The sequence below is a fragment of the Alternaria incomplexa genome (genome assembly GCF_024043165.1).
Source record: "Alternaria incomplexa strain BMP 0042 chromosome Unknown scaffold_10, whole genome shotgun sequence".
NCBI lineage: Eukaryota > Fungi > Ascomycota > Dothideomycetes > Pleosporales > Pleosporaceae > Alternaria > Alternaria incomplexa.
In genome coordinates this window covers 610,734-637,025 of record NW_026249859.1, presented here as the reverse complement: position 1 = coordinate 637,025, position 26,292 = coordinate 610,734, and the positions used below count along the sequence as shown (strand labels likewise).

Genomic DNA, 26,292 nt, shown 5'->3' with positions numbered 1-26,292 from the left:
TCGCTCACTGAGTGAGGCCATCATATCCATTCTTGACCATTGCGCTCCCCTGCGTCCAATCAGCGGTCAGCAGGAAGTCAGTCGCGACTCGTTCACAATGCTTAAATGCTATCTCTCGGCAAATTCGGTTCGTACGCGCAGGAGTCTGAGCTTGATTCAGGCTTGATGTCTTCCATCCTGAGGTTTATGAAGTTCGATTGAGGATTGCGGGGAACGGCGGGGAAGTCTGTCTTCACTAGTCTACATGCGCTGACTCAGACAACCCCCCCTAGCTATCTCCGCAACTCAACAGAACGCGTTAGTGACCAGATGCTTTTCCGAAAACCGTGACTCACTATTCCGCTGGTAGAATCATATAAGATACGAGATAAGCATACCAAGCAGTCTCTCGTTCCTTCGTCACCTTGGCAGCTCAACCCTCAGCATCCAATACAAACATGACAGAACCCACATCAGACAAGAAGCTTTACGTCAACGCCGAAGATGCACAATCTTTCGTAGCTTCAGTTCTGGTCGGTAACGGCGTCGCGCCTGAGAACGCGAGCATTGTTGCCAAATGCCTCATAGCAGCCGACCTCCGCGGCGTCGACACTCACGGCATGAACAGAATCCCGTCATACATGGAGCGGGTACGACAAGGCGTCTTGAACAGCGCGGCAACACCTACTCTCACCCAGATAACACCAGTTGTTACCCAAGTCGACGCCAAAAATGGCTTCGGCTTCCTTGCTGCAGACGCCGGCATGGCTGCGTGCATCGAATCCGCAAAGACATATGGTATTGGGATGGCGAGCATCAAGCATTCGAATCATTTCGGTATGAGTGCTTGGGTCGTGCAGAAAGCGCTCGACGCCGATATGATGAGTCTGGTGTTTACCAATTCGAGCCCTGCGCTGCCGGCCTGGGGCGGGAAGAGTAAGCTGCTAGGTGTTTCGCCGATAGCATGCGGTGCGCCGGGGAAAGACCAACCGTTCGTTCTGGACATGGCGCCGTCCATTGCGGCCAGAGGAAAGATTTACAAGGCGAAGAGGAGGGGTGAGAAGATACCTCTGGATTGGGCGCTCGACAAAGATGGAAAGCCAACAGACGACCCAGAGGCCGCACTCGACGGCGGCGTGATGTTGCCCATGGGAGGACCTAAAGGTTCGGGTCTGGCTGTCATGATGGACGTTTTCTCCGGTGTACTCTCCGGCTCCGCATTCGCAGGCGACGTTACGAATCCCTACGACCCTTCTAGACCCTCAGACGTTGGCCACTTCCTTGTCGCAGTGAAACCTGATCTTTTCATGAGCTTGGACGACTTCAGGGAGAGGATGCAAATTCTGTATGACAGGGTTACGGGTGCTGAGAAGGCGGCGGGTGTGGAGAGGATTTACTTCCCAGGCGAGCTCGAGCAGCTGCAACAACAGGAAAGAGAGAAGACTGGAATTCCGTTGGTGCAAGCGGAAGTTGATGCTTTGAACGCGGAAGCGGAGAAGGTTGGCGCGAAACCGTTAGTTATTAAGTGAGCGCGAAGACGATGCACAATACATGATACTACACCATGAAATACACACGACATCCAGGGCAGGCCAATGTGGCAGGTGGACGTTTCATCAGCTAATCACCACGTACAAGAAGAGAGCTAAACAGGTCTGCAGCCTCCATTAAGATGATAACATGCAAAATAGGCGACCCAACGCCAACGTAGGCTCTAGAGGTTCAATTTTCCTTCGAAGGAGGTGCTATGAAACTCTACCCACGTCGTTGGCACGATTATTTCCTTGTACGATTCTCGCTCCTGATGTCACCCCAGTCGTCATGTCCGATATCTTCATCTTCTTCGACTCACGTCCACATACCGACCAGGTGCCTCGTACTAATGATCATGCGACTAGGTCAACCTGTCATGATCGTCCATCCATTCGCCAAACCCTTCTTCATCCTCGTCATTTGGTTCGTCTGAGAATGCGCGTCCGTCCCAAATCGCACTGTAATCAATGCTAAGAATACGGTTCTGCCGCCTAGTATTTGCGGGAACGGATACGTTTTCTTGCGGATCGCTGAGTCCGGCATCTGGGGATGAAGTAGAAGAAGAGGAGGTGTTGTGAGAGTCGTTGAGGTCTTCGTGGTCGTTGTCCTCTTCCTCATCATTATCCCCCAGGTTCGCATCGCCTTCGTACACTATGAATCTCTGCGGAAGGGTCATGTATTCCAAAGCTGATTCTCCCGTCGTGGCAGGCTGAGCTGGTGTATCTCCGTGAGCTGAGGTCTCTTCCGTCTCGTTCACGGCATCGCCATCAGCTCGGTTTTGCTGGGAAATCGGCTCAAGGCTTCGCTCTTCTTCATCTTCAAACTCGTCGCTGGACACCACCCACGTATCACCAGATTCTGAGGACGACACTGATGCCGGCTGAATTGGTCGTACCGGTCTACGCTGCTCGCTGAACTGAATACGGCATTCCAGGCAAAGGTTGCTATTGGAAGACGTCCCGTTGAGCCATTCGAAGATGCAGTCGTAGTGGAACAGATGTCCGCACGTATTGAGCTTCACAGTTTCCGAGCGTCTAGTACCATCGACATGATCTTCCATACAGATTGTACAGCATTGATCCTCGGGGATTGTTGTTGCGTCAGTAGCAAGATCAATGAGAGAAATTGTAGGGCCGTAAGGTTCGACGCTGGCGGTATCGTCGACGGTGAAACCTGGGAATTCGTGTTCTTCGTCATCTGCATCGGATGTGTCCGAGTCGTCATCCTCATCATAGAAGCGATGACCCCGCCCTGTCGACGAGAATCGCGGTCCTCGGCTGCGTAGTATAGCTTCTACGTCTATTTTGTTGGCGAAATTTGGTATATGAAAATCTCCTGCAGGTGTATAGAGGTCAACTGGCGCGATATTCAGACCGCCTTCTCTGCTCATCTCATACTCCTTACACCGCCTTTCGGTGATAAGAGCCACGTTGGCGAGCGGTATCCAGGGTCTAGGATCGGAGGATGGAAGCCTCATTTGTCCCACAACCCAAAGGGACATGTTGAACTCCAGATCTAGTGGATCGGAATCGAAATTAAGACTCATATCGTATGCCTTCTCCCATATAGTGTCCCAAAGCCCAATGAAGTCGATGTTCTTTAGGCCATCTCGAACATGATATGGCATCAGTGCTTGAGGATCTTGACATTCCACAGAGTATATGTACTTCGTCCGCGCTTCCTCTAGGCCCATTGCATACCATTTGTATGCCGGTTTCTGATTACTCGAACGATCATCGTGCTCATAAGAGTACCTGAAAAGGAGGGCAACGTTGAAAGTCTGCTGCATGACCATGTCCAGTATACCCACAATACCGCTAAAGTTACCCGGTTCGCGGGTGAAGACCTCCATTACCGACCACAGTACGCCTCCGGGGCCGAAAAGTTCGTGGGAATAATCGAGAGCAGAATTCGACTCCGCTAGACCGTAGACCGGCCCGCAGGTTGCGACAGCCGTCAAATTTGCCATCGCAGTATCTTTCTCCTTCGACCACTGAGATTCTTCTGACAAACTGAGAGTAGCGCAGTCAACCAGCCACTTCAGTCCCCTTTTGACTTTGGTGTACCCTAGCCCGAGATCTATCACAACGTCGTATGGATTGCCACCGAAGATATCTTGTCGAACATACGAGTCTAGCTCGAACCAGATGCGGACTGGGTCTTGCTTGGCCATCAGCTGCGCTACTTGCAGTGATTCCGGGTCGGCATAGCGAAAGGCTTCGGGATCGCGAAGCCACTGTAAAGTTTGAATCCATGGGGCATGGATGTGCTGTTGGTACTCTGTTGATGGCAGCGCATCCGGATACTTCTGGCGACATTCGTAAACGCGCTGGAGAATCAAAGCAAATACATCGAGAATTCGATCCGTGTGAGTACAGGAATGGCGAAATGGCTGCAGCGCTTGGTCAAGCGAGGCCAACTTGACTGGCAGGTCCTTAGTTATCGTACGCGCATTCGAGGGCGTCATTTCTGACTGTCGGGGCGGTCGAGATCCGGTCTCGTCCATCGTGTGAGTGGGACAAACAGGAAAGAGTGACGGCGTTGTGAAATCGTTGGGCGATTACCTGGTGAGCTCGGATCCACTTTGCGATATTGCACGTGAGAGACGCGCTCACACACGTTCAAGGGAAAAAGTGGGCCCCCGCTTCTAACCTATTTGGTCCTCCTGTTACTATTCTAAGAACCCATCAATCATCTGCGCATACGTCGCTGCATCCTCCAAGCCCACCCATCCCTCTCCTTCGGCATTGCCCTCCGCGAACGCGAAAAGACTGGTCATGACATCTCTTCCAATAACGGGTACCTTCTTCTGCATATCGCTCCAATCCCAGACTACATCCTCCACCTCTTGAGTATCGAAATGGTGCACCTGTATCACGACCGGCTCATCTCCTTCACTCATTTGGAAAGTCATACGCGTGGCAGATGTAATAAGAATCTCGCCATATTCGCAGTTGATAGTCCATGTCAGAGCTGGGGTACCGGGAAAGGGCTGACCGCGACGGAACAGGAAGGGTAGTGTTGCATTTGGGGCAGTGAGAGGAGATTGCGCTATAGTGCCATGGACCGCTAGGAAGTCAGGCACGTCGGTGGTTACTTCTTCAACTGTTTGCTTGGTTTGAGGGTCTTGGATGCGGATGTTGGGGCGCTGGATCTGTGATTTCGAATAAACGGACTGTGCGTCAAGTCGGCCTACAACTGAGAGTACGATGTCAAGCACTGCTAAGAGTTAGTAACGACTGGTAATGTGGAAAGTGATGCTCGCCATGACCAACACCTATCACGATAGCATTTCCGCCGATATCCTTTTGAGAGAAATACTTCAGACCAGTAGGCATCGTCTCCCTGTCATTTGTGCCCCCGAAAGCGCGCACGTCTGAGTTGAGCACTTTACCAAGTCTACCGTTTCCACTATCCAATATGTCTCTTAGCTTCGCAGCTGGTGGTGTCCATCGTCTCTGTAAGCCCACAGCAACTCTTGATCCACTCTTCTTGGCCGCTTCGACGATCTCGTCGATTTGCTTCCTGTTGCTGGCGATTGGCCATTCGACATAGACGTCCTTGCCTGCCTTGATGCTGGGAAGGATTGTCTCGTAGTGCTTGTCAACCCGGGTGTTGCATATGACGAGGTCCATGTCAAGGTCAGCTGCGAGATCTTCTGGCGACCCATGTGCCTTGGTGTGCTCCGGAAGTCCGTACTTCTGGATGGCGGACTCTGCAGCCTGAACGCTGCTGTTAGCCAGCGCGGTGGTGGTGATCTTTGAGCGTCCAGTCTCGGTGAGCAATGCTGGGAGATGGGCTGCCGAGGCCCACGATGAGTTTCCCGAGGAAGACAGCCCGATGAGCGCAGCACGAACTGGGCGGATCGCTGATGCCATTTTGCTCAAAAAATCGAAACAAGGACGAGTTTTTCTGGAGTAGCAAGTACAACTGTATTGAAGTCCGACGTCGCCAGGTCCTCCGGGTATTTCTACATCTCATGAGGTGCTGTTGTGTAAGCTTCTCGCTTTGTAATGCACCGCATTTATAATCTTGCATGCAGCAAGCGCGGATGGTAGGGAAGGACGCCTTATGTCTGAAATGTCAGCAAATGCGTGTAAACGACATACAGCCACAAGTAAGCCGTGCACGGCATCATTGACAATCAGTCGCAGGCACTGCACTCATGTTAAGCCTCAAATATCGCGTCTCTGATGATCCTCCATTGGATGCGCATCGCTACAGACTTGGGACGAAGACGATGATCGCGGGCGAGATGGCTCGCAAGCAGACGCGATGTGTGGAGGAGGTAGCGTGAGAAAAGCGGACGCGATGAACTCATAGCTAGACGCGTTCTAGCATCAATTGATCGGACGCGTCTTCGAAAGGGAGCTATCGCTTAAAGAGAACTACCTAGGTAGTCTACAAGCTAGCGTCGAGCTTTCCCGCGGAGGCGCCCAGCGTCAGCAACCACCCATCCTACCCCAAGTATATGCTCATGCCTGTAATCTACCCAGCACTCGGTATGACAAAGATTCATTTGAAATTCATCCGGTAACGGTGTAGCTCGGTCCTTGCCTGGACGTCATCGCTTTTATGAGGTCTAATGTGCCACACTGGGGTCGTGGCAGGGAGCCAGGCGTACGCCTGTAACTTTCGAGAGACGGAAATCGATCAGCAGCGAACAGATCCTGCCAGCCTGCTAATTCATGGTACAAGTGATGTTGTGAGTGAGTCGATCTCGGAAGCTAGAGCCCATACCCAGATGCCTTCACATGAAGCAGCATGATGCTTTATTCGGCATATACGGAGAACCAGTCGCAGGCAGTCTCCCAGACGAGGTGTGGTTGCCTGTACCCCAATGAACATTCTTGCTGTAGCAACTGCATCACTTTCGTGAGGGGCAGGGCCACCCGTTTGCCCACGAGTGCTCTTTCCACCGCTGCTATCCCACGTTGTCTTGGCAAACAAATGAGCTTCACCACCTCGCCCAATTCCCACACACAACCATACAGGGATACCACCGCCTCGAAGCCACCGTCGGTGAGGATTCGCACAGAATGGCGGAGCAAGATACCTCACCACCGATTACTGTTGCGTCGCTGCGCGCGATTCGAGAAAAGAAGCGACAGCTGGTAGCTCAGCCACCTCCGAGTTCTTTCGACCTTACACATCGACTTCGTGACGCCCAACCACCGATAAAGCAAGCGATTGAAGAAACCTCAGGTCCCTCCAAATACACCCGTCATAAACTGGCAACGGACGCAGTCATTAAGCAAGAAGATGTTGAGCCCGCAAACCCCTACGAACATACGCATAGCGTGCTTGAAGGACGCCTGACCGAAAAGCAAGACGAGGACAACATCAAGGCCACAAATGATTTGGAGGATTTCCAACGCTCTACTTTCACCGAACACTGGTATGTTTCCGGAGACCTTCCGAAGGTTGAGGACATTCGAATGATCATCACAGCCTTGTACCGCATCAACGAGCCGACCGGCTTGTCGAAGAAGGAGGCAAATGCCTTCCGTCATAAAAAGCGACTTGGCCTGTTTCTCCTAGAAGATGTGGTGGCTCAAGGACTGCACAATGAGGGACTAGTGACCACGGCGACTCCCTCAGAGCATGCTCGCTCGATGCTCCTTCGCCCAGATCTCATAACAATGGCGAGTGTGCAAGCGTTGGGCCAACAAATCAAGCAAATCAACAAGGCGCAGAAGAAGGTCTCGAAGCTTCTGCGAGCTAGGGAGAGGCGACAAGCAGGTTCACATTTGGATGACTGGCTCGAAGGCGGGGTGCAGGAGGATGTTCGTATGATGCATACTCAAGCACATCCGTCCGACGCAGAAGGCAAATTGGAGAGCGAGCCAGCTCACGACGCTCTGGGATCTGCTCCTCGTGGCGTCGTTCTCGGAAAGCGCTCGGCATCAGCGCCTTTGCAAACAGACGATCGAGGCTATGCGGCGGAGATGCCATCTTCCTTACAACCTGAGCTTGACGATGTTGTCGCTGGAGATGCGGATCCGTCCCTGGTGGCCATGTGGCAGGTTGTACCCGACCTCCAGAAAGATGCTATGCAGGACATCAAGACTCAGATCATCGTTCCAACAGTCGTCGAATACCTGGATATCGTCAAGCGGCGCAAATTGGGCACTCTTGCGGCTGGAAATGGTACTAATGCGGATTACCGACTACTGCAGTCCCAACCAGCCGTCGTTGCCCAGACACTCGCGAAGCACAGCGTCTCATCTTCGTCTCCCTCGAACTTTCGTATCGAAGGATTCCTGATGGGCATCAGGAACGGTACCCTGACTGAAGAGCAGGTGCCGAGAAATTTCTCGATCAAGATCCAGGTGGATAACGGCGACACCGCCATCCACGCCTCTGTGCGTACCGACGCCTATATGACCATCTTCAAGGCCCTCAACGCCCTGAATTCACTTGACCGTGACATGAACAAGGTGGAACACAGCAAGGCAAATGGTATAAAAGGCAGATGGACGTGCTTGTTCAAGAAGGCGCTGAACGAGATGTGCAAGTGGCCAGCTGAAGGTGAAGCGGGACAGTACGCATGCGACTGGTGTATGAGACGTCGTCGTCCTTGCGTCATCGCCATCAAGGGTGTCTTCTCAGTTGCTCCATTGGCTCCTAGTTTGAGGATGGGTCGTGGCTCGGGTGACAGGGAGTACTGTGTGCTGCCTGAAGGGGCTGTATACGTGAAGCCAAAGTTCTTCTCGTAGAGCTTTCCGCATCGAACAAAACGTGTGGGATATGGATTCTCTACCGAGGAGTGATGAGCTAGACATCAAGCAGCAGTCATGTATGTTAGTTTCGTGTACCAAGTATTTAGGTATGGATAGTTTAGCAGTCTCAACAAACAACAAGTATCCTTCAATGTACACACCAAAGGTATCCCGTGAAGACTTGAAGCTCGAGCGCGAAGCCCGGAAGAAATAACAAGTATCAGAAACCAGTGCGGGTAGAACGTCCCTGTCGGGGCATCTCGATATCAGTCTGGAGGTATTGTAATATGTAACGATTGCCAAGGATTCCGATCCGAGAGTAGCTTGTCAAGAAAGTAGATTCGGTCGACGGACGAACACATGGAAGATAGGGCCGCGGGAGGTTTGCGCTAGCACTAGTCGGTACTGGAGCGAGCCCCGCTCCTGAACCAACCGGATGGGACCGAGGCACAGTTGCGCGCCTGTGAAACCACGCCGTCAAGACGCCCTGCACCTCAGTCTTAGACCTTATAGCCCGCCATTGGCGTCTCCCTAGCTCTTGAACCTGCCTCCACGCTCCAGGCCTATCCAAGACTTTCTCCATTGAACCTCCAGGACGCCCATCGCAGCTCAAAATGGCGGAAATAGCACCCTTCGAGCACACGCCCATGGACGACATCGCGCCCACATGCGCCAAAGTCCGCGCCAGCTTCCTCTCGCACAAGACCAAGCCGCTCGAGTACCGCATCCAGCAGTTGCGCAAGCTGTACTGGGGCTTCAAGGACAATGAGGAGCTCATCAAGGAGGCGTGCAAGCGCGACCTGGGCAAGCCGTCGTTCGAGACATACCTGACGGAGATCTCGTGGTGCATGAACGACTGCATCTGGATGGCCAACAACGTCCCGCGCTTTGCCAAGGACGAGAAGGCGACGGACATTCCCTGGACCAACATGCCACTTCGCCCGCGCATCAAGAAGGACCCATTGGGTACTGCGCTGATCATCGGGTATGTCGCGCGTGCATGTTGAGGGATATTAGCTGACGAGACCAGAGCCTACAACTTCCCTATCCAACTCACCCTCGGCCCTCTCATCGGTGCCATCGCCGCAGGATGCACTGCCGTCGTTAAGCCCTCCGAATCCGCCCCCAATGCCGCCGTCGCCATCGAGAAGATCATGCGCGACTCCCTCGACCCCGAATGCTACACGTGCGTCCAGGGCGCCATCCCCGAGACAACCGCCCTACTTGACCAGAAGTGGGACAAGATCTTCTACACGGGCGGAGAGATGGTCGCCAAGATCATCGCAAAGAAGGCAGCCGAGACCCTCACACCCTTGACACTGGAGCTAGGAGGCAGGAATCCTGCTATCGTCACAAAGCATGCAGACATGAAGCTTGCTGCAAGGAGACTATTATGGGCAAAGACACTCAACGCCGGTCAGGTCTGTCTCAGTCACAACTGCACTTTCATTGATCGTGAGATGGTTCCAGCATTCATCGAAGAGATGAAGAAGCAGCTCAAGGAGTTCTACCCAGAGGGTGCCCAAAAGTCACCCGACTACGGTCGCATAGTCAACGAGCGCCAGTTCCAGCGCATGAAGAAGATGATTGATGACAGCAACGGCAAGATTGTCCTCGGCGGCACAATGGACGAATCCGACCTCTTCATCGAACCCACCGTCGTTCAGATTAGCGACATGAACGACAGCATGGTCACCAGCGAATCCTTCGGTCCCCTCCTCCCCATCCTCCCTGTCGCCAACCTCGACGAAGCCATCAAAATCGCAAACGAGCTACATGACACACCACTCGGCACCTACGCCTTTGGCAACAAAGCCGAGCTGGAACAGATCATGAAACAAACACGTAGTGGTGGTGCCTCTCTCAACGACGGCTTCTTCCACGGATCGATTCCCACCATGCCCTTCGGCGGTGTCGGAACAAGTGGCCAGGGCGCATACAGAGGCAAAGCCAGTTTCGACACTTTCACACACCGCAGGAGTGTTACCACAACACCAGCGTGGATCGAGGGTCTCATGGACGTCAGATACCCACCATATACAGCTGCCAAGCAGAAGAAGTTCATCGGCATGAATGACATCAAGCCCAACTTCGATCGCGAGGGCAGGGCTTTTGGATGGGGGTCATGGTTTATGGGATTGCTGGGCGTGAAGAGTTTGGCGGCCATTGTTGGTAAGTGACCTGTGAGTGTGGTGGCAAGCGTGTTCGTCAAGCTAACAAGTACAGCGGCGGTTGCTATCAAGCTATATCTGCAGCGGAGATCGAAGTTGTAGGGGATGAGTAATGGCAGGAGGATGGACGTTGAAGTGTGACGTCTAGCAGTATACCTTTGCGATATTCATGCATTCTTCATCACCTTTGGGAGACATCTTACATTTCGACACATGCAACCATCTACATACTAAATTTTCTTCGCGTTCTCGTCAAACCAACGAGATGCTGTGTCACTACCAGAACTGTCTCTGAGTGTCTAGAAACCACTAAACACCATCTAAGACATCCCTCCCCCATTGTCTCCAAATCACCAGACACCACCAGTCCAACCAGCAAACCATGAGTCTCACATCCACCAACAAACTTATCAAGCCGAACATCATATATCACGCAGATCTACACACATCACTATCCAGAACAGCCAGAACAACACTGACCCCAAATCCTCCATACACGCAACACACAGCCATGACACCCTTCTTCCTCAACACCAAATCCGCCCACTCCACGCGCCGCTCCCTCTCCACCCACGAAAACATCTCCACCACAAAACCATACCTCACACGCCTCACCGAGCCCTCACGCTACACAGCCTACGCAGCTGAAACCCGTAGCGAATGTCTCCCTCCATGGTTCACAGCCCGCCCTATGCGCCATGCTTACACGCCCAGTCACTCTGCGGAGGTAGCGCACAGGAGTCTCGCTTACGAAATTGAGCGTAGTAAAATGTATGGGTATGGGTATGGTGGGTATCAGCCGACGGAGTACAAGGAGATGTATGTCCGGGGGGTTGGGATGAGGGAGAGGGAGGCGGAGTATAAGGCGTTGTTGAGGGAGAAGAAGATGGGGAAGGAAGAGAAAGTACGTGTTCAACGGAGGGGAGATGAATTACTGTATGTGCGAGATAAAGGCAGGGTGGGTGAGAGTGGGGGATGGAGAAGGACGGAGAGGGAGGTTGAGTGGGTTAGGGGGCGGTGGGCGTGAATACTTCTCTCGTGGTCGTAGTTGCTCACTTCTCTCGTATGTCTGTCAAATTACCAAATTACGTACCGTCATTAGTATACCGCGTTGAGATGTTTTTGAGGATCTTTTCCACGTGGAATCTGTGTTGGTGTTGTTGGTGGTGGAGGTTGGTTGCCTAACTAGACACACGTAAGCTCATGCATTCCTGCAGGATTCAGCACACAATGTACCGCCGAGGTGGCGTAAATGGAGGAAAGGATATCGCCCTGCGATTCCTGCGATGATCTTTCATGGTTAAAAGGCGCAGGGGTGGTTTAGCTGGATAAGGCTGATCTTGCCTTACGAGGTAGATGAATCAGATTGTGCAAATAGGAAAGCTCTATTGCGGGATTCTAATGTACAGGTGACTTATGAAGTAGAAGAGAAAGATGGTATATAGCTAGGCACAGCAATGTAATTGCAGAAGTATTCGTACATGAAGCGTAAATGACATGACATGATAAACCGAGACGTAAACGTAATCATGGAAGATGCAGTCTATACCGCAGAAAGCAAGCCATGCAGCGTGAACGCGTGAGAAGAACTATGTAAACAGGGGTATCCGCCGTAAACAAAACATAAGACCGTATTCTTGCCCATACAAGCCGAAATGCTGCGCTAAGAGGAAAGTGAAGGAAGAGAAGTCAGAAGAGGAGAATATAGTATCGTAACGCGACGAAAGCATATGCAAGTGTGAAAAAAGACCAAAATGCAAAAGTGCAGGACCTGGAGAAAGAAGAAGGAAGGGGAAGAGAAAAGCTATCACTTCAGATCCCCCAATCCCCCCACCCCTTCTTCAAAATCGTCTCAATAGACCCCACCACACCCTCCAAAAGCTCACCCAGCCCCTCACTAGACGCATCAGCCGCAGCACCGCTCTGATCTTCAAGTGAAACACCACGAAGACGAAGCTTGACCCACAGTAGCAGGCTGATACAACCTGTCTGGCGGCGCGCATGGTCTGCAAGATGCTGGTGTGTGGAAGCCGTGGTATCGGACATGGCGAGGGTGTCTGTGAGGAAAGAAATCGTATTGATGATGATTTGCGCGTGCGACAACAGAGGGTTTTCGGGTGTGGCGGAGATGATGGGGGAGTGGGGTTGGCTGGTTGAGGTGGAGGAACAAGAGGAGGTTGGTGGTGCTGAGGCCCATGTCGTAGGGGAGAATATCGGTGGAGACTCGGAGTTGCTTGGTCGCCGGTTTTGCTGTCTGGCCTTCTGATGGGCGGCTTTTGTGCGGGTAGTTGCTGCGACGGTGATAGCCCAGAGAACCAGGGCGGCGAAGAAGACGGACATGTCTGTGCCCATTTCAAGGGGGATGCGATCTCTTTGTTCCGAGACGGCTTGTTGGAGGATGTCGATGGAGAGTTTGAGTGCCTCTTTGACGGGCGCGCCTTCCGTCTCGGTCGTGCACCATAGCTGTGCGATCCATGTGCGGAGGGTGGTCTTCAACGCTGCGAAAGCTTGGGCGGTAGCGACTTTCTCGGAGAAGATCCATGACTCGCATGCGACAGCCAACAAGGCGCGAATAGGTGTTACTTGTACTAGCCTTGCTACGGATAGCATGCGCTTAGTGGCAGGTGCGTCGTCAAGCAGATGTTCGAGGCTTGAGGTCGTCGATGAGGACATGTATGGTGTTGAGGCCTTGTGGCGACTGTAGTGCACGGAGAGGATGAAAGATGATTGGAAGGTATCGAGAGGCCTTGGTAGGGACGTGGAAGTGACCTCGTCGACGTATGATGGCGTGTAAGGGTACTGCTGAGCAGCTGCAGCCCACTCGATGGGACTGGTCGCATCCCAGAGAGAACCATGCGCTGGGAAGGGGATGTCGAAGCGGCTGTCATGGATGAGAGAAGTCAGAGCTTCGCGGGCGAGTAGAATAGGCTGCTGCGACTCAAGGATGTAACAAGACAAGAACAAGTGTTGCCAGGTAGCTAGCTCAACCCAGCTGGTCCAGTGCTCCGGTGTGACCTGCTCGAGTTGTGCGAGGCTAGCTAATAGCTCTGCTGCTTTCGAAGTCGTGCTCCTGCAACCTTCAACCGCCTGGTGTTGTTAGCCGACCGTCGCTGCCTGCAATGACGCTCGACCTACCTTGTGGTATACCTTGTCGAAGCGTGACGACAAGACCTTGGCTGCCCGACGAGCACGGTACTGAGACAACACCTCAATGAGAAACATCGCCTGAAAATCGCATAACCGGTCCGGTTCCGTCGAACCCTTGAGATCCCTCTGCTACAAGTCAGTTGATGATCGTAAGCCCAAGCATCTAACCTACCCATTCAAGCAATTTCAAGCATCGGTCGTGGAGGTCTCGGCCCTTTTTCTTGTCGCTCGAATCGGCCGAGTACTGGCTGCCGATAGCGATCATGGCCGCGCGCAGCATCGGTGACGGGTTCAGAGTGGTAGGTCGATGGACAATGGGGAAAGTGGGATGAAAGAGCCTCCAGAAATAGTCAAGATATTGCTCAAACGGTTGGGTGTGTGCGATCGAAGCCATACCATATTGTTCTTCTCCAAAGAGCATCACCCCCTCTTCTTCGTCCCTCTGGACCAGTGTTCTAGGACCGAAGTGTCCGTACCCGGTCATCGCATCCATGCTTGTCGGTATCGACATGTTCGTCATAGGGAAGGAGCATGCGTTCATGTAGGCGAGGTTAGGGGCTGTTGATCCCTTGTCGTTCGAACCCCATGTGTATGCCATCGTTGAGGTGGTCGAGGCCGGCGATCGTGATGGGTATCCCCAGGATGGGTCCATCATGGATGCGTTCGAGGGCGTGCGTGCTCGATAGGATGGGTTGCCAAACACGGAGAAGTCGGTCGATGCGATCGGCGATGCATACCCACTCGATGAGGAGTACCCTGGGGTGGGACTGTATGGCTCGTGCCATAGAGCCGGTGTCATAGCTTCCATTGCTACCGACATTGATCCAGACTGGCGGTTGATGTGCGAGCGATGATGTTTTGGTTGGCTAAAAGAGCATTAGCAGCCATCCAAGCGGAATTTGAGAGACGAATTGAGAAAAAAAAAAAGTGCTCGATGATGTATGATGAAACTCACTTGGGGCTGGACGAGATTTGAGGAGAAAAACGAGGAATGAGACTGGGATTTAACGAAAGACGCTGAGGCGTTCTGGGAGTACGAAACGAGGCGTGATTGTACCTTGTAAATGGCGCCGTCTCCTGCACGGGAGATACGGTCTCGTAGAAGGATGTGCTTGCGGAGTTGGTAGTCATTTCCATCATAGGCTGCTCGAGCGCGGGCAAGGACATGGATGTGGGCTCTGGTGAGCCTTCCGGACTTTGCTCAGGAGAGTCTCTCGCAGGCTCGTTGCTGCTGGAAGTCAGTATGGCTGTTGAGATTTCTCTAGGTTCCGCGTACTGTCGCTCTTGATGTCTTTGGAGAAGATCAACACGGACGAAGGTCTTGCCGCATCCAGGGACTTGGCAGATAAGCGCGTCTTCCTGGGCGTGGTTCTTCTGGTGTCGCCTGTGTATACTGTTAGTGGTATTCCGGCTTTTCGTGGAAGCCGTCTGACCTTAGATGCTCCGCGCGGGTGTAAGACTGATGGTACGTCAGCAAGGTTTCCTGCAGAATGGTTGAGATGCATAGCGTCACGTAGATACGTCTACGTGTGATGAGACGCAATAACACAGTGGCGGACCATGCACAGCTAGCCACATACATCGTAGGGCTGAAAGAGGTATAAAATCAAAATAACTTACTCTTCCACAGTTCTCGCAGTTATGAACTTTAAGTCCCTTCTTTGCTTTACTGATACGCCCAGTCCGGGTGTAATGGATGTTGTTGTGAGATGACATGTTGGTAGGGCTCAAGCCTGGCTGTTCTTCAGAGCGGGAGGAACCGGTGTGGGGGCCGGACGGCGCTTGTTTGGTGGTTCCAGGACGACGGCGAGGGCTGGCGGCCTTGGATGCTTTGGGTAGATCGTTAGATGACTGTGATGTTTTGCGGTAGTCGACACAAGGTGGTGATGGTTGATGAACGGTGCTGCCTGTAGGTTGCTGTTGCTGGTGTGTGTTCAAGTCCAATGGGAGGCCTCCGGTCTCACTTGGTTCGGACATGACTGAGGGATGAGGCGATGGATGGTATATATCCAAGTTGGAGAACAACGGGGGTCAGAGGCTCAAGTGGGGATGTGGATAATGTGTGCTAAACGTTCCAGATTTGGTGGTACGATAGACGGCTATGAGCTAGTGGTCATGTCTTGGACGAGTCGGTGCTTTCCCACGGGATGATGATAGGCAGCCGGGGGACGGAAGTTTGAATTAAGGAACAGCCGCCAGGGGAGAAGAGTTAACGTGGTGTGTAGTAGACCTAATTGGGAAAGAAAGCCGGACCAAAACAAGGCATTTGCGATGATTGTAGAGTGAATTTGCTGCGCCCGGATAGGTTTGTGGATGGAGAGACTGTAAATATCTGTGGGCTGTGCCTGAGCCAACCCCGAACGAGGAGGGTACTCGAGTATGGGGGTTGGAAACTGACGAGGGTCATAGACGCTGCAAGCCGACATGTCCAGGGTGTAGACATGGAGCTTTCCAGGGTGTCCACCATAGGCAGTGCATTGGCCGATCTTACAGCAAGTCGATGGCTTGAGCCCACGGGCATGGCTGCGGGCGTGCAGGCGAACGGTTCCGTCAGTCACACTGAGCAACAGGGCGTCCGCGCACCAAAATTGGGACATGGCCGGGATGCGAGTGGACAGCCTGAGGGCACCGCTAGGCCAGGCTGCGGACCGTTCCCGCCTCAAACTTCACGCTGGCTGCTAAGAGGAGCGTGGCTTGGGAGAGCCATGAGGGACCCGAAATAGAGACTCGCGTGGAGCATGACCGTGCTCAGCCCTCCTGCAACGGTGCCCATGCTGCTGCTTACACCACGGTGCAGCACCGCACCATGCTGTCATCGCAACGACATACGATGTGCCTTGCAGAGAAGCTTGTCGAAGGATGCTGAGCAATCGCGTCGTTGCAGGCGTCGGGTTTGCGATGCTCGCCCCTGCAGAGCAAGATATGTCCGACAGTTTCGCGGTGCCCTGCGCCCTCATTGGTGGACATGGCATTGTTAGGTGCACTGAGCGGCAGATGTGTAGTCTCGCCTGTCAAAGCCCACCAGCCCTACCAGGGATCCATGCGCCAGACACCTTACAGCACGCAGGACAACTGCAATGTATCTCGTCGCCGAATAACAAGTCGGCGATGGGAAAGACGGCGAGAGTTGTAACACACTCTTCGTGGCCGACCGCCTCGCACCCACCGGCTTGCTGTGTTCATTCGTCCAGGTGCAAATGTCCAAGGCGTAAGCACGGTAAGCAGTCCCTCCGCGAGGACATGAAGCGGCTTCAGATGGTCCCGCAGTCCCTGACCCTCACCCAATCTCCACACGGCAGCCCGCTATGGGCGTAGGGCTACTCGTGAGGCGGGGGGCCTGATGGTTTAGTGCGTCCGCTCGCGCAAAGCTTGGGAACACGTCGACCAAGCTTCCTCAGCCTTCAAGGCACAAGGCAAATGAAAAGGCGCCGGACGACGGCATCCACTTTTGCATTGATTTGCACTGGCTCGCACAGGCATGGGGACCGCTGGGGATTTGATGAGCATCGACGCGCTTTGCTCGGCACACAGGACGACTGCATCACGCACGTCACAGCCTTCACCGGTTTTCAGGGCTCAAGCTCCTGCATTTGCACATCTGAAGATTGCAGCTTAGAACCCCATGCAGACAGCCCCAGCCGGCGGAGCCGCCTTCAGATTGACGATGGCGGTCGCCTTGCACATGGGACAAGCAGCTTCTTGCGCGTTTGGGCGCTGGCGAGCCTGATTGTCGGGCCAGGACCGCTGTCTGTTTCATGAGGACTCAGCTCCTCCGCAACCGAGACGATGGTTAGAGGCAGGGATCCTGGTAAGCTGGACCAGGGCAGACGAATCGTGACCCGTGGAGTAGGGTGAGGTGACCAGAGCTGTTAGTTCGTAGCCGGCGCGTATTTCAGGTGCAATCGACGTGCTCTCGCGGCCCATAGACTATGCAATGCTCCATCGGCGGCTCTCGCGACTCCATGAACTACAACCTTGTCAGTTAGTTTGAGCTGTACCATGGCATTTGCTGTTTTGGTTCAAGCGTTGGGTGCGCGGGTCGGGTCTGGCACCATGATCTTTTCGCGAGGCTGCCAGCCGGCCGAGATCGCCTAATAGCACCACTTCAGCTTAGCATGGTGGGAAATGAACCGCAACGTCCCGCATGCTATACCTTCGTCCCTTGAGCATGTAGAGCGATGTGAAACTCAAGCGGTGAGAGCTTTACCGAATGTGTGAGGACAATGACATTATTTGCTCAATGGGGGCGTAAGACGCAGTATAGCCGGTAATCTTTGATGAATAGGGAGCTCAATCCAGCGGCCTCCAGGGCCGTTGCTCGCTTCGGCACGTGTCTGGGTTGGATGCCGTCGAGCTCTTGCAGCTTGGGTCGCGTCGGCTGATGAGCGCGTCTAGGGTGTAGAGAAGATCAAGCGAGATGACTTGACTTGACTTGCAGCTTGCAGATGTGGCCCCTCTCCGCGGCGCTGGTGTTTGTTGACAGGCGACGGCCTACAAGCTTGATAGTTCAATAGCCGTAGGGCTAGACACTCGATTTCGTCCGACGAAGACCTGTGCGTTGAGACATGACCAATCCAGCGCTCTGTAACGTACGAGCGCGCCAGTGATCACCGTTGGCCCGCCCGGAAAGGTTCAAAGCGCGATGGGATTAGTGCGGGATGTTGAGAAATGAGAGGCACGTGCTGGGCAGCCGACCTAGCTTCGTCACAACCATGCGTTTGTTGTCCAAGCAGCAAGGTCCAGGGAGGCTGCATCGCGTGGAGCATTGCGGGTGGGTCACAATGAGACATTCATGGATGGAGGTCGAGAGCACTTTGCCGCGACCCGCTGATGGCGCGATTCAGGCGATTGCTCGGGCTGGACTGGTTCTCTCCTTCCTGAGGTTGTGGAAACACCGAAGTCAGCCCGCCGGTACTTACCATCTGGATAGATCTACGGCGAATGGATTACCCTTTCGGAACACATGGAGATGCCACACTCAGATCAAGATCATCGGCATGATAGAGCTGGTGCTGGTGTCGCGCTCGCCGAAATGACGTACCCAGACAACAGCCACTTTAGGGAGACTCGACTGTCGGCGTCCCCGCAAACAGGTCGCCGGGAGGCAGAGGCAGGAATCACACGGCAGGATAATTCGAGTAGGATCACCTCACGCTGCAGATTATGTCCGTCACAACGGGCATGGCTTGATCGAAGGATGCAATCACAGTCGGGCACGTGCTGGACCCACTCCTGTCGCGAAAGCTATCTGATTCGGCTGGGTAGCTGATCCTTCGTCGACTACACCCACCCTCTGTCGCTTACATGGCATGCATCGGTCAATATTGCGATATGCAACAGCCGCATCTGGGCAGCATCCTCTTCCTCTTTCACCTGTATCTACACTACCTCATCGTGCGCCAAACCATCACAGCCTCACCGCCGTGGCAGGGCTGTACCTCTGCCTTCCATCTTGCGCGGGGCAGTCCAGATACAGGCCCAAACAGGACTAGCGTCGTTGCTTCCCGTGCCTAAAAGTAGCTCCACCCACATGTCTGCCTCCCGGCTAATCCTCCATGAAGCTGAACCGACAAAGTCTGCCTCGCCAAAACTGTCATCACCAGCAGCACATCATCGCGACTTCTTCATCATTCGTCGCAATGACGGCATCGTCTTCGCTAGCAATCAACTTTTGAATCCCGATCGCGTTATGCATCGGCCGGAAGGTTTGCAGGCAGCCATGTGCCATCGCAGCCTGGTCTGCTCCCACACGTGCCTGGCTCCGCCATGCCCAGAATACTGAGCATCCATATGCCCTCCGAGTCTGCTGCCTTCTCTTCGACGTGCCTCTCATGTTGCGACACCGGCACCTACGGGATTGTACATCGCACATCTTCGCTTTCTCCCTATTGGACGAATGAGTAAGCCTTCAGCAAGTCCCCCACCCCCACCCAACCTGTAAGCGCCGCCCAGCAAGCCACCACTCAACCACTGTCTCCCATCTTCCCATCGTGTTTTCTACCCAGGAGAAAGAGCCTCAGGCAAACCACATGACTCAGCCCTATGAGAAAGTTCGAAATAGAAGGATTGGCTGAGGCGATGCTTTGGGTGCTTGTCAATTTACACATTTTGTTGCTCGCAGCCTCAGCTCACTAACCCTTTTTGGATTTGCGAGCTACTCGAAGCACTCTCTACTGCTATCACTTGCTACATTGCCGCCTTACTACTGCAGCTTACCTCTTTTCGATAAATGAACAGCTACTTGCAAGCGAGTTTTGGTAAATCGCCTGCTGTGACAGCCACTCTGGCTACTCATTAGTACTGGAACCAACACGACTACATGCTCGAGGACCAATCCTACGGTCGGAAGCCGGCGCTTAGAAGTACCTCCGACCGAACTGCCGGCCAACAAGACATACTGAAACTTTCAAATGCACTAACAGCGGTCGCAGATGTGGTCGTTGAAATCCGCAGGTCAACGTAATCCCAATACGACCTTGTAAGAGCGGATACCGCGGGGCAAGACATGATAGTATAGACTGATCATTCGGTTCACCGGCTGCATATACGGCTATACAGAGGACTAGGCCTTCCAGACATTACATCAACCGAGATGAAGTCGCTTATGTCTCTGGAAGGCGTTGCGAACCCGTGTTACAGAGTGAGACAACATACCTCACTGCGTAATCGCTATCAAAGGTCGCAGTAACGCCCATCACATGGTGTGAGTATTGAACGACAAGCCCGCTAATGCATCGCAAGCAATACACTTATGCAGCAATGAGGCGATGCAAAGACGTTTCAGAACCAACACCGTACTACCATCTAGTATGGCCGTCGGTTAGAAGAAGACCTGCGAGACCCATCACCTAACCCCGCGCATACTACGGCTCGAGACTCTGCGGCGCAGTCACATAGGTGCGGCAAAGTGCGTCAAGACTTCTGATCCGACAGATTGTACCTGCGGCGTAGCTATCTGGCCTCAGCCCTCAGGTCCCATCCCGTCATCGCATGTCAGGCACAGGCACACGGGCGTAACTGTGCCTCTACGGGAACGTCCGCGACAGTCAGACGCTGCGTTCCGAACCTTCTCACGCCGTGCCTCATGCGAACTGGCCGCCGCTGCCGCTCTTTGTGTCTCATTGAGCGTGTGCCGCAGTGGGACCGACGGTTCCTTCCACACAACGCTGGGCGGGAGGGCGAGCTCTACTGTGCCGCAAGGCCGCAGAGATGCGTGACTGGAAGACATCGATCGCGGTCACCCGGACTCATCAGCGACCTCTTTCATGACACATTTCACCGGGCGAAGTGAGAACGGACGGCCCTACTCCGGTATCGAGTAGATGAGTCTTTCTTCTTGCCACGTTGCTTTGGGCTTGACGTAAGAGTTGTGGGCTGTTGGAGTGTGGTGGGTGCGTTGGAAGAGTTTTTGCTTCACGCGCTCAACTCTTATTTTCTGCAGATCGACAATACTGACGTAGTGGATGCATAGCCAGTTCTTGGAATCAGGGCTATCCCATTGAGAGGATCCAGGTGTGTGCGACTGTCCCGCAGGCTCTGGGGAGTAGTATCTGCCCAGAGCATCTAGTGTTGAAGTTGGGTACATGGAACTCTCGAGCTTCGAGTATCTGTCACAGCGCATGACCGTTGTATCGCACCTTGATCATGAAAATGCTTCAAAATACATTTTTGGTCGCCTTATTGAACCCGTTCACATCTCTAGGGAAAGTAGCGCTGGCATGTGTCGTGTCGTGGAAACTTCACATACGAACGGTGCTGCGCTACATAAATTCGGCATGATGAGTTCGTCCTTCTTACCTCGCATGATATATTCTTCTGCATCGTATCAAATCTACTTCTCTTTCGCTAAGCATTCGCTGCATTTGCTCTCACTATACTCACCACTCCGCGACATGCCCTTAGCAGAAGCCATGCCACTTACAAAGTCAATCTTCGCGTTGGTAAGTAGCCAAAGAACCCTGTAGTAAATTCATACTTGCTAATAGCCTTTAGCTCCTGTTTTCGCTATGCCTCGCGATACAAGCCAGCCCCGTCCCCGCCACCCTTTCCACTCGATACAAATCCCCATTCTCAGTCCTTCTCCAACGCGAAGGCGACAAAAACGACAAGGATTTCACAGTCCTAGAAAAGGCGATCTTGTATACTGTCATCTTTCTCAGCGTGACAATACTGTGCCTATGGCTTCTCATAGGCATCATAGTTGCGATTGTGCGGAGGAAGAACGACAAGACATTTTGGGGGAACTTCAAGGATGGCATGCAGTTAAAGAAGGATGTGGGTTATTTGTGAGAATGCGTCACAACGGAGTTGCTACTTGGTGGGATGGCGAGAGATAGGATTGCATGTATTGTAACATAGCGTCAAGTGGTTTTATACTTTTATTCCTACGATCAGTCCATGTCCTCGTTCACCTCTTCGTCCATGTCCTCGTTCATTTCCTCGTCGGTCCGCTCGTTCACCCACTGGCTCACCCGCTCGTTCACCCACTCGTTCACTTCTTCGTCCACCTCGTACACCTCTTCGTCCATCTCCTCGTCCAACTCATCGTCCAACTCTTCGTCCATCTCGTCGTCGTCAATGATAGGCTTGCTGCGTCGCAATGAACAAATCTCTTGACGGCAAACAGGGCACTTATTTGCGTACGCATCAATGCCGTTGATCAACATCGTCAAGCATTCATAGTGATACATGTGTCCCCCACTGCAATGCGCACGCATAGGCATTTGCAGACATGGTCTTTCGACTACAGCGAGCGCGTCGCCACATATTGTGCAAGCAGCGTCTGGCTCAATCTCACTTGCTACACGTACCGGTGAAGAGCAGATGCGCGCACTCCGTCGCGGACTATCCGGCTCCCTATCCACGTCCTCCATGGACCAAGGCTCATCCTCCTCCTCCTCCTCGAGCGGCGGGATAGTCAGCTCACCATATGAGAAATGGTCCCCATCCTGGTCTTCCCAACCGTGAGGAACGAAATTAGCAAGCGGCGTCGGATTAGCAGCGAAGAAACCTTGCCATCGGAATGGACTGCGCATCATTTCGGTCACTGCATTTCCAATATCGAAGTAGCGGAAGTGGCTATGGACTTCAAGCCTGAAGGCATCCTTCACGCAATGCGCCATCCAGTGATGGAGACGCCAGGCTAATTCCTGCCGTACAGGAGTTGCCTTCGCGATGGCGAGTGCTTGGTGCAACAGTGCGCGTGCCAACACTGCTACGTCGAGGCGCGCCAAATCGCACCTCTCGGCCAGTAGAACCATGCTGAAAGGCTCTGATACGATAGAACGGGTGTACATGATTGAATCCATGGAAAATTCGTGGACAGTTTCCTGCGTAACCGTGAAGTCACTCTTTTGGAGGAAAGCAGCCGCACGCACTGAGAGTTCCGAGAACACAGCCAGCGTATTTTTAATCTTATCCGGGTCTACAGTATCAATTTGTTTGCGTATCGCTTCGATGAAATGTGTTTCCCGATCTCGGTGTATGGCTATCTCTATTTCTTTTTCTTTTTCCTTGGTCTGCACTGCACATCGTGGCTGCAGTTTTATGATGTATTTCAATAGCTCTTTGAAGCCTCCGTGTCGAATGAGAGTTCTCAGCGTAAAATCTGTCTGCTCGCCAACGTGATAACAATAGCTCTTAGAGGTTGTCACTAGCGTTAGACGGTCGTGTTCGGGTAGGTTGCGGATGAGTTCGGTGGCGACGTCGTAGTGGGAGGGGAATCTTTCAAGAGTGTTGGTATCAGGATGTTGCGTATGGAGCCAGCTACGGAGGTCGTGCCATTCTTCAGGTATGCCAGTGGCGTCGAGGAGAGCTACAAAGGCATCATCAGTGCGGCATTGTGAGGCGTAGTCAACGAACATTTGGTAGGCTTGCAGGACTTCGTAACCTTCTTCTGGGGTCCTTGTGTGAGATTGTAGGATGTTGACCAGGATAGGTAAAGGGGATGGAGGCGTCCTCGTCGCCATGGTCGTAGATTTGTCTTTTGGTATCGCTTGCGTCGGAGTGAATGACATGGTCTCATGAGGTATGGAGCATTTGTAGTCATTGAAATGACATTGTAGATCGAATTGTCAAGCACATTGTCCGAGAGGTAGCCAAGCTCACAATGCTATGGACTTCCAGGTACCGTTGTTGTGCTTGTTGTACTGAGCCACGAAGTTGAAGAGATCAAGTACATCTGAATCGACAAAAAACTAATCTGCTTCGCAGCAAACATCGGCACAGCGGTTGTCGCATAGCAGAAGGAGCCTTTCATGTCTTCTGCAACCCCAATGACCTGGATAGCTTGATGCTTTAACGAATGAGCGTAGATTCCTCGAGGACTGCTGACTGTCAACAGAACCGCGCGTTATGAACAGGCGGGGCAACAGTATATTGTACCTGCGATCTCTCTTATTCGTGAGAGTATCTTTTTATCTAGGTAGTTAATATCGTAGAAGCTGTAAATAGCTCGTTTCGCTCTGCGTTATCGCAGTACTATAGGATAAAGTAGATAGCAACTAAGAGATGGAATCGCAAGGATAGTTAAGTGGACGTCGACGCCTGGGAGGATGCTAGAAGGAAACAAACAGGCGAGAGATTAATGAGCCAGACTAACTTCGCACAGCTTCTGGTGTTTTGCGTGATGTCGCCGGAAGCCATGCTTAGGTCAGTCGTCCGCTGCATCTATTGTTACTTGACAAGCCATCGGCGAAAGCCGCTCACAACTTTGTCAACAAGATACCTTGTAGAGACCAGCAGGCTGTGTGAGATGTTAAGGATCGCAAATCCCAGAATCGAGTCCATGTCGACAAGCGCGCCTGGACTGAGTGGGTACGACTACGGACCGGACAACTCTCAGTGACCTTGAGACTAGTATTTCGTCTTCATTACCTCCCCAAGCTCTCTGCGTTGGTCCTGTACTTTTGCCCGAACTCATCGATGGTGTTGTTTGAAGGTAATGAGGTCCAAAAAGTTTGCGAAGTCAGGAAGATGACGTGGTCCCCTCAGCGGTAGGCGGAAGCACAGATGCATTTCGAACGGAACAGTGGAAGTATTTTGTGCCGGCTCCCACCAAAAAGCAAAACCTTCCGCAAGCTGGGGTCGTCGCTGGAACCGGGGATTTCAAGGGACTTTGAAACTCCCCGTGAAAAGCTCCTGATGTTAGATTGCCAGGGGCACCTAGGCTCGGTAGATCCCCAGGTGTACAGCGCGAAAACGTGACGCGCTCAATGATTGCCAAAATGTCTTTGCGCAAGCGGTCTGTAATGCGTGCATCAGAGTCAGCTCCCTTAGCTCAACCTACCGCCTAGACTCTTGTCCTTGTCATGACCAACGTGAGAGTCGTGATTGGTACCTCGGGAGGTGAAAAGATTGCGATTGGTGCTGGCAGGCATGTATCGAGCTCAACATTTCTTTTGCGCAGTGGCTTCGTCCCATGTCACTGCGCCATCGCGAGCGAAAGCGCCACGTTGTCGCGTTTTGGGGTTAAGGTTGGCGCTAGCGTCGATGATCGTCGTCGGTACGGGGCTCCGCGATAGCGCAGTGACGTCGCCGGTGAAGACCTTTCCCCTTCTGCCACCAGGCAAGCGAAACGCCAGACCACCTAACGCCATCGAGCGAGAACGCGGGATTTCAACTTTCGCATCATTTCCTTCCCAAAATTCGATCGCAACGCGAAACGCAGAGCCGCCGATCTCAATCAGCCGGATCGACGCTGTGAATCTAACCGAACCGTATCTCCATGTATCGAGCACTAGCAAACTACGGATTTCCGATCCGATCCTGGTTGCCATCACGGCACATCATGGCACATTGGCGAGTGTGCCAATATTTCCTGCAGCATCCTGACGTCGGTCATATCGCCAGCACACTGTGGACTCTGCAAGTTCACAGCGGACGCCCTGTACAGATAGCATTAGGCTAATTGGCCGCCTGTTCTGATCCCGATGGGGCCGCATAGGCATCCCGCGAGCCCCTGTGTACTACCAGCGTTCGGCGAGGGTGAGTACAAATTCTCCGCCAAATAAGAGAGCCGGCGCTATTCTACCTGCCGATTCTGCAAGCTACTGCATAGTGCACCAAGATATGATGTATCTATTACCGTCACCTAACCCCTGCTCTATGTACGGGAGATGTGTAGGCCACAGGAGTCTGCTTCGAGAACTCTATCGCATTCGTTCTCACATTCATTGCAATGGTTCAGAAATTGCGACTGACACCGTTCGACAGCTCCACCCATCCACACTTCTTCGATGACAGGAGACCGCGCTCACCATTGTGGCTTGATCGAACCAAGTGAATGTTAGCTGCTAAGAGCAAATGATAACGCCTCCTTTATCATCGCGATCACTACCTTAATCCTGGGGAGTTGGCCTTCGATCCAAGTGAATTGCTGGCGCCCTGTGTGGATACAAGTGGGTCACTCGAGCTGTGCCGAATACCAAAATGCCATGAATATGACTCGCTTTCAAGTGCTTGGCCGCGGAGCACCACGACTCAGGTAGGTAATGGATAATCCGGAAACATATGATTGGGTTGCTGCGCTCTACCTTATCCTTGTGTGGATCTGTAGCGGCATGGCGTTTTGACTAAGTCTCCCCCAGTTCTAGTTGGCGATCATGATGACAACCGTACGAAAATGGAAGCGCAACACACTTCTTCGGCGACTGTTGATGAAGATCATACTCAACGTGGACGGTGCCAACAGATACCATCCATGCAGGCTTTACCGGAGCGGTGGAGAGGGTTAGAAGCAG

General features: G+C 52.9%; 7 protein-coding genes across 7 annotated transcripts; 3 read left to right on the top strand and 4 right to left on the bottom strand.

Annotated features, from left to right (window-relative positions):
* Nucleotides 1–437: 437 nt before the first annotated feature.
* Nucleotides 438–1,508, top strand: J4E90_007089 (uncharacterized protein; the record flags this gene model as incomplete). The annotated part of the gene is made up of 1 exon (XM_051436630.1): nucleotides 438–1,508. The coding sequence occupies one exon, from the start codon at nucleotides 438–440 to the stop codon at nucleotides 1,506–1,508; it is 1,071 nt and encodes a 356-aa protein (XP_051289376.1).
* Nucleotides 1,509–1,873: 365 nt separating this feature from the next.
* J4E90_007088 (uncharacterized protein) lies at nucleotides 1,874–4,018 on the bottom strand (the record flags this gene model as incomplete). The annotated part of the gene is made up of 1 exon (XM_051436629.1): nucleotides 1,874–4,018. One exon carries the CDS (start codon nucleotides 4,016–4,018, stop codon nucleotides 1,874–1,876), a length of 2,145 nt encoding a protein of 714 aa, XP_051289375.1.
* Nucleotides 4,019–4,183: 165 nt separating this feature from the next.
* On the bottom strand, nucleotides 4,184–5,390 carry J4E90_007087 (uncharacterized protein; the record flags this gene model as incomplete). The annotated part of the gene is made up of 2 exons (XM_051436628.1): nucleotides 4,184–4,731; nucleotides 4,784–5,390. The coding sequence occupies 2 exons, from the start codon at nucleotides 5,388–5,390 to the stop codon at nucleotides 4,184–4,186; spliced, it is 1,155 nt and encodes a 384-aa protein (XP_051289374.1).
* A 1,161-nt stretch (nucleotides 5,391–6,551) lies between these two features.
* J4E90_007086 (uncharacterized protein) lies at nucleotides 6,552–8,231 on the top strand (the record flags this gene model as incomplete). The annotated part of the gene is made up of 1 exon (XM_051436627.1): nucleotides 6,552–8,231. One exon carries the CDS (start codon nucleotides 6,552–6,554, stop codon nucleotides 8,229–8,231), a length of 1,680 nt encoding a protein of 559 aa, XP_051289373.1.
* Nucleotides 8,232–8,848: 617 nt separating this feature from the next.
* J4E90_007085 (uncharacterized protein) lies at nucleotides 8,849–10,507 on the top strand (the record flags this gene model as incomplete). The annotated part of the gene is made up of 3 exons (XM_051436626.1): nucleotides 8,849–9,219; nucleotides 9,265–10,406; nucleotides 10,461–10,507. The coding sequence occupies 3 exons, from the start codon at nucleotides 8,849–8,851 to the stop codon at nucleotides 10,505–10,507; spliced, it is 1,560 nt and encodes a 519-aa protein (XP_051289372.1).
* A 1,710-nt stretch (nucleotides 10,508–12,217) lies between these two features.
* On the bottom strand, nucleotides 12,218–15,529 carry J4E90_007084 (uncharacterized protein; the record flags this gene model as incomplete). The annotated part of the gene is made up of 5 exons (XM_051436625.1): nucleotides 12,218–13,492; nucleotides 13,541–13,678; nucleotides 13,725–14,418; nucleotides 14,610–14,926; nucleotides 15,173–15,529. The coding sequence occupies 5 exons, from the start codon at nucleotides 15,527–15,529 to the stop codon at nucleotides 12,218–12,220; spliced, it is 2,781 nt and encodes a 926-aa protein (XP_051289371.1).
* Nucleotides 15,530–21,942: 6,413 nt separating this feature from the next.
* On the bottom strand, nucleotides 21,943–23,520 carry J4E90_007083 (uncharacterized protein; the record flags this gene model as incomplete). Its single annotated transcript, XM_051436624.1, has 1 exon — nucleotides 21,943–23,520. The coding sequence occupies one exon, from the start codon at nucleotides 23,518–23,520 to the stop codon at nucleotides 21,943–21,945; it is 1,578 nt and encodes a 525-aa protein (XP_051289370.1).
* Nucleotides 23,521–26,292: the final 2,772 nt, after the last annotated feature.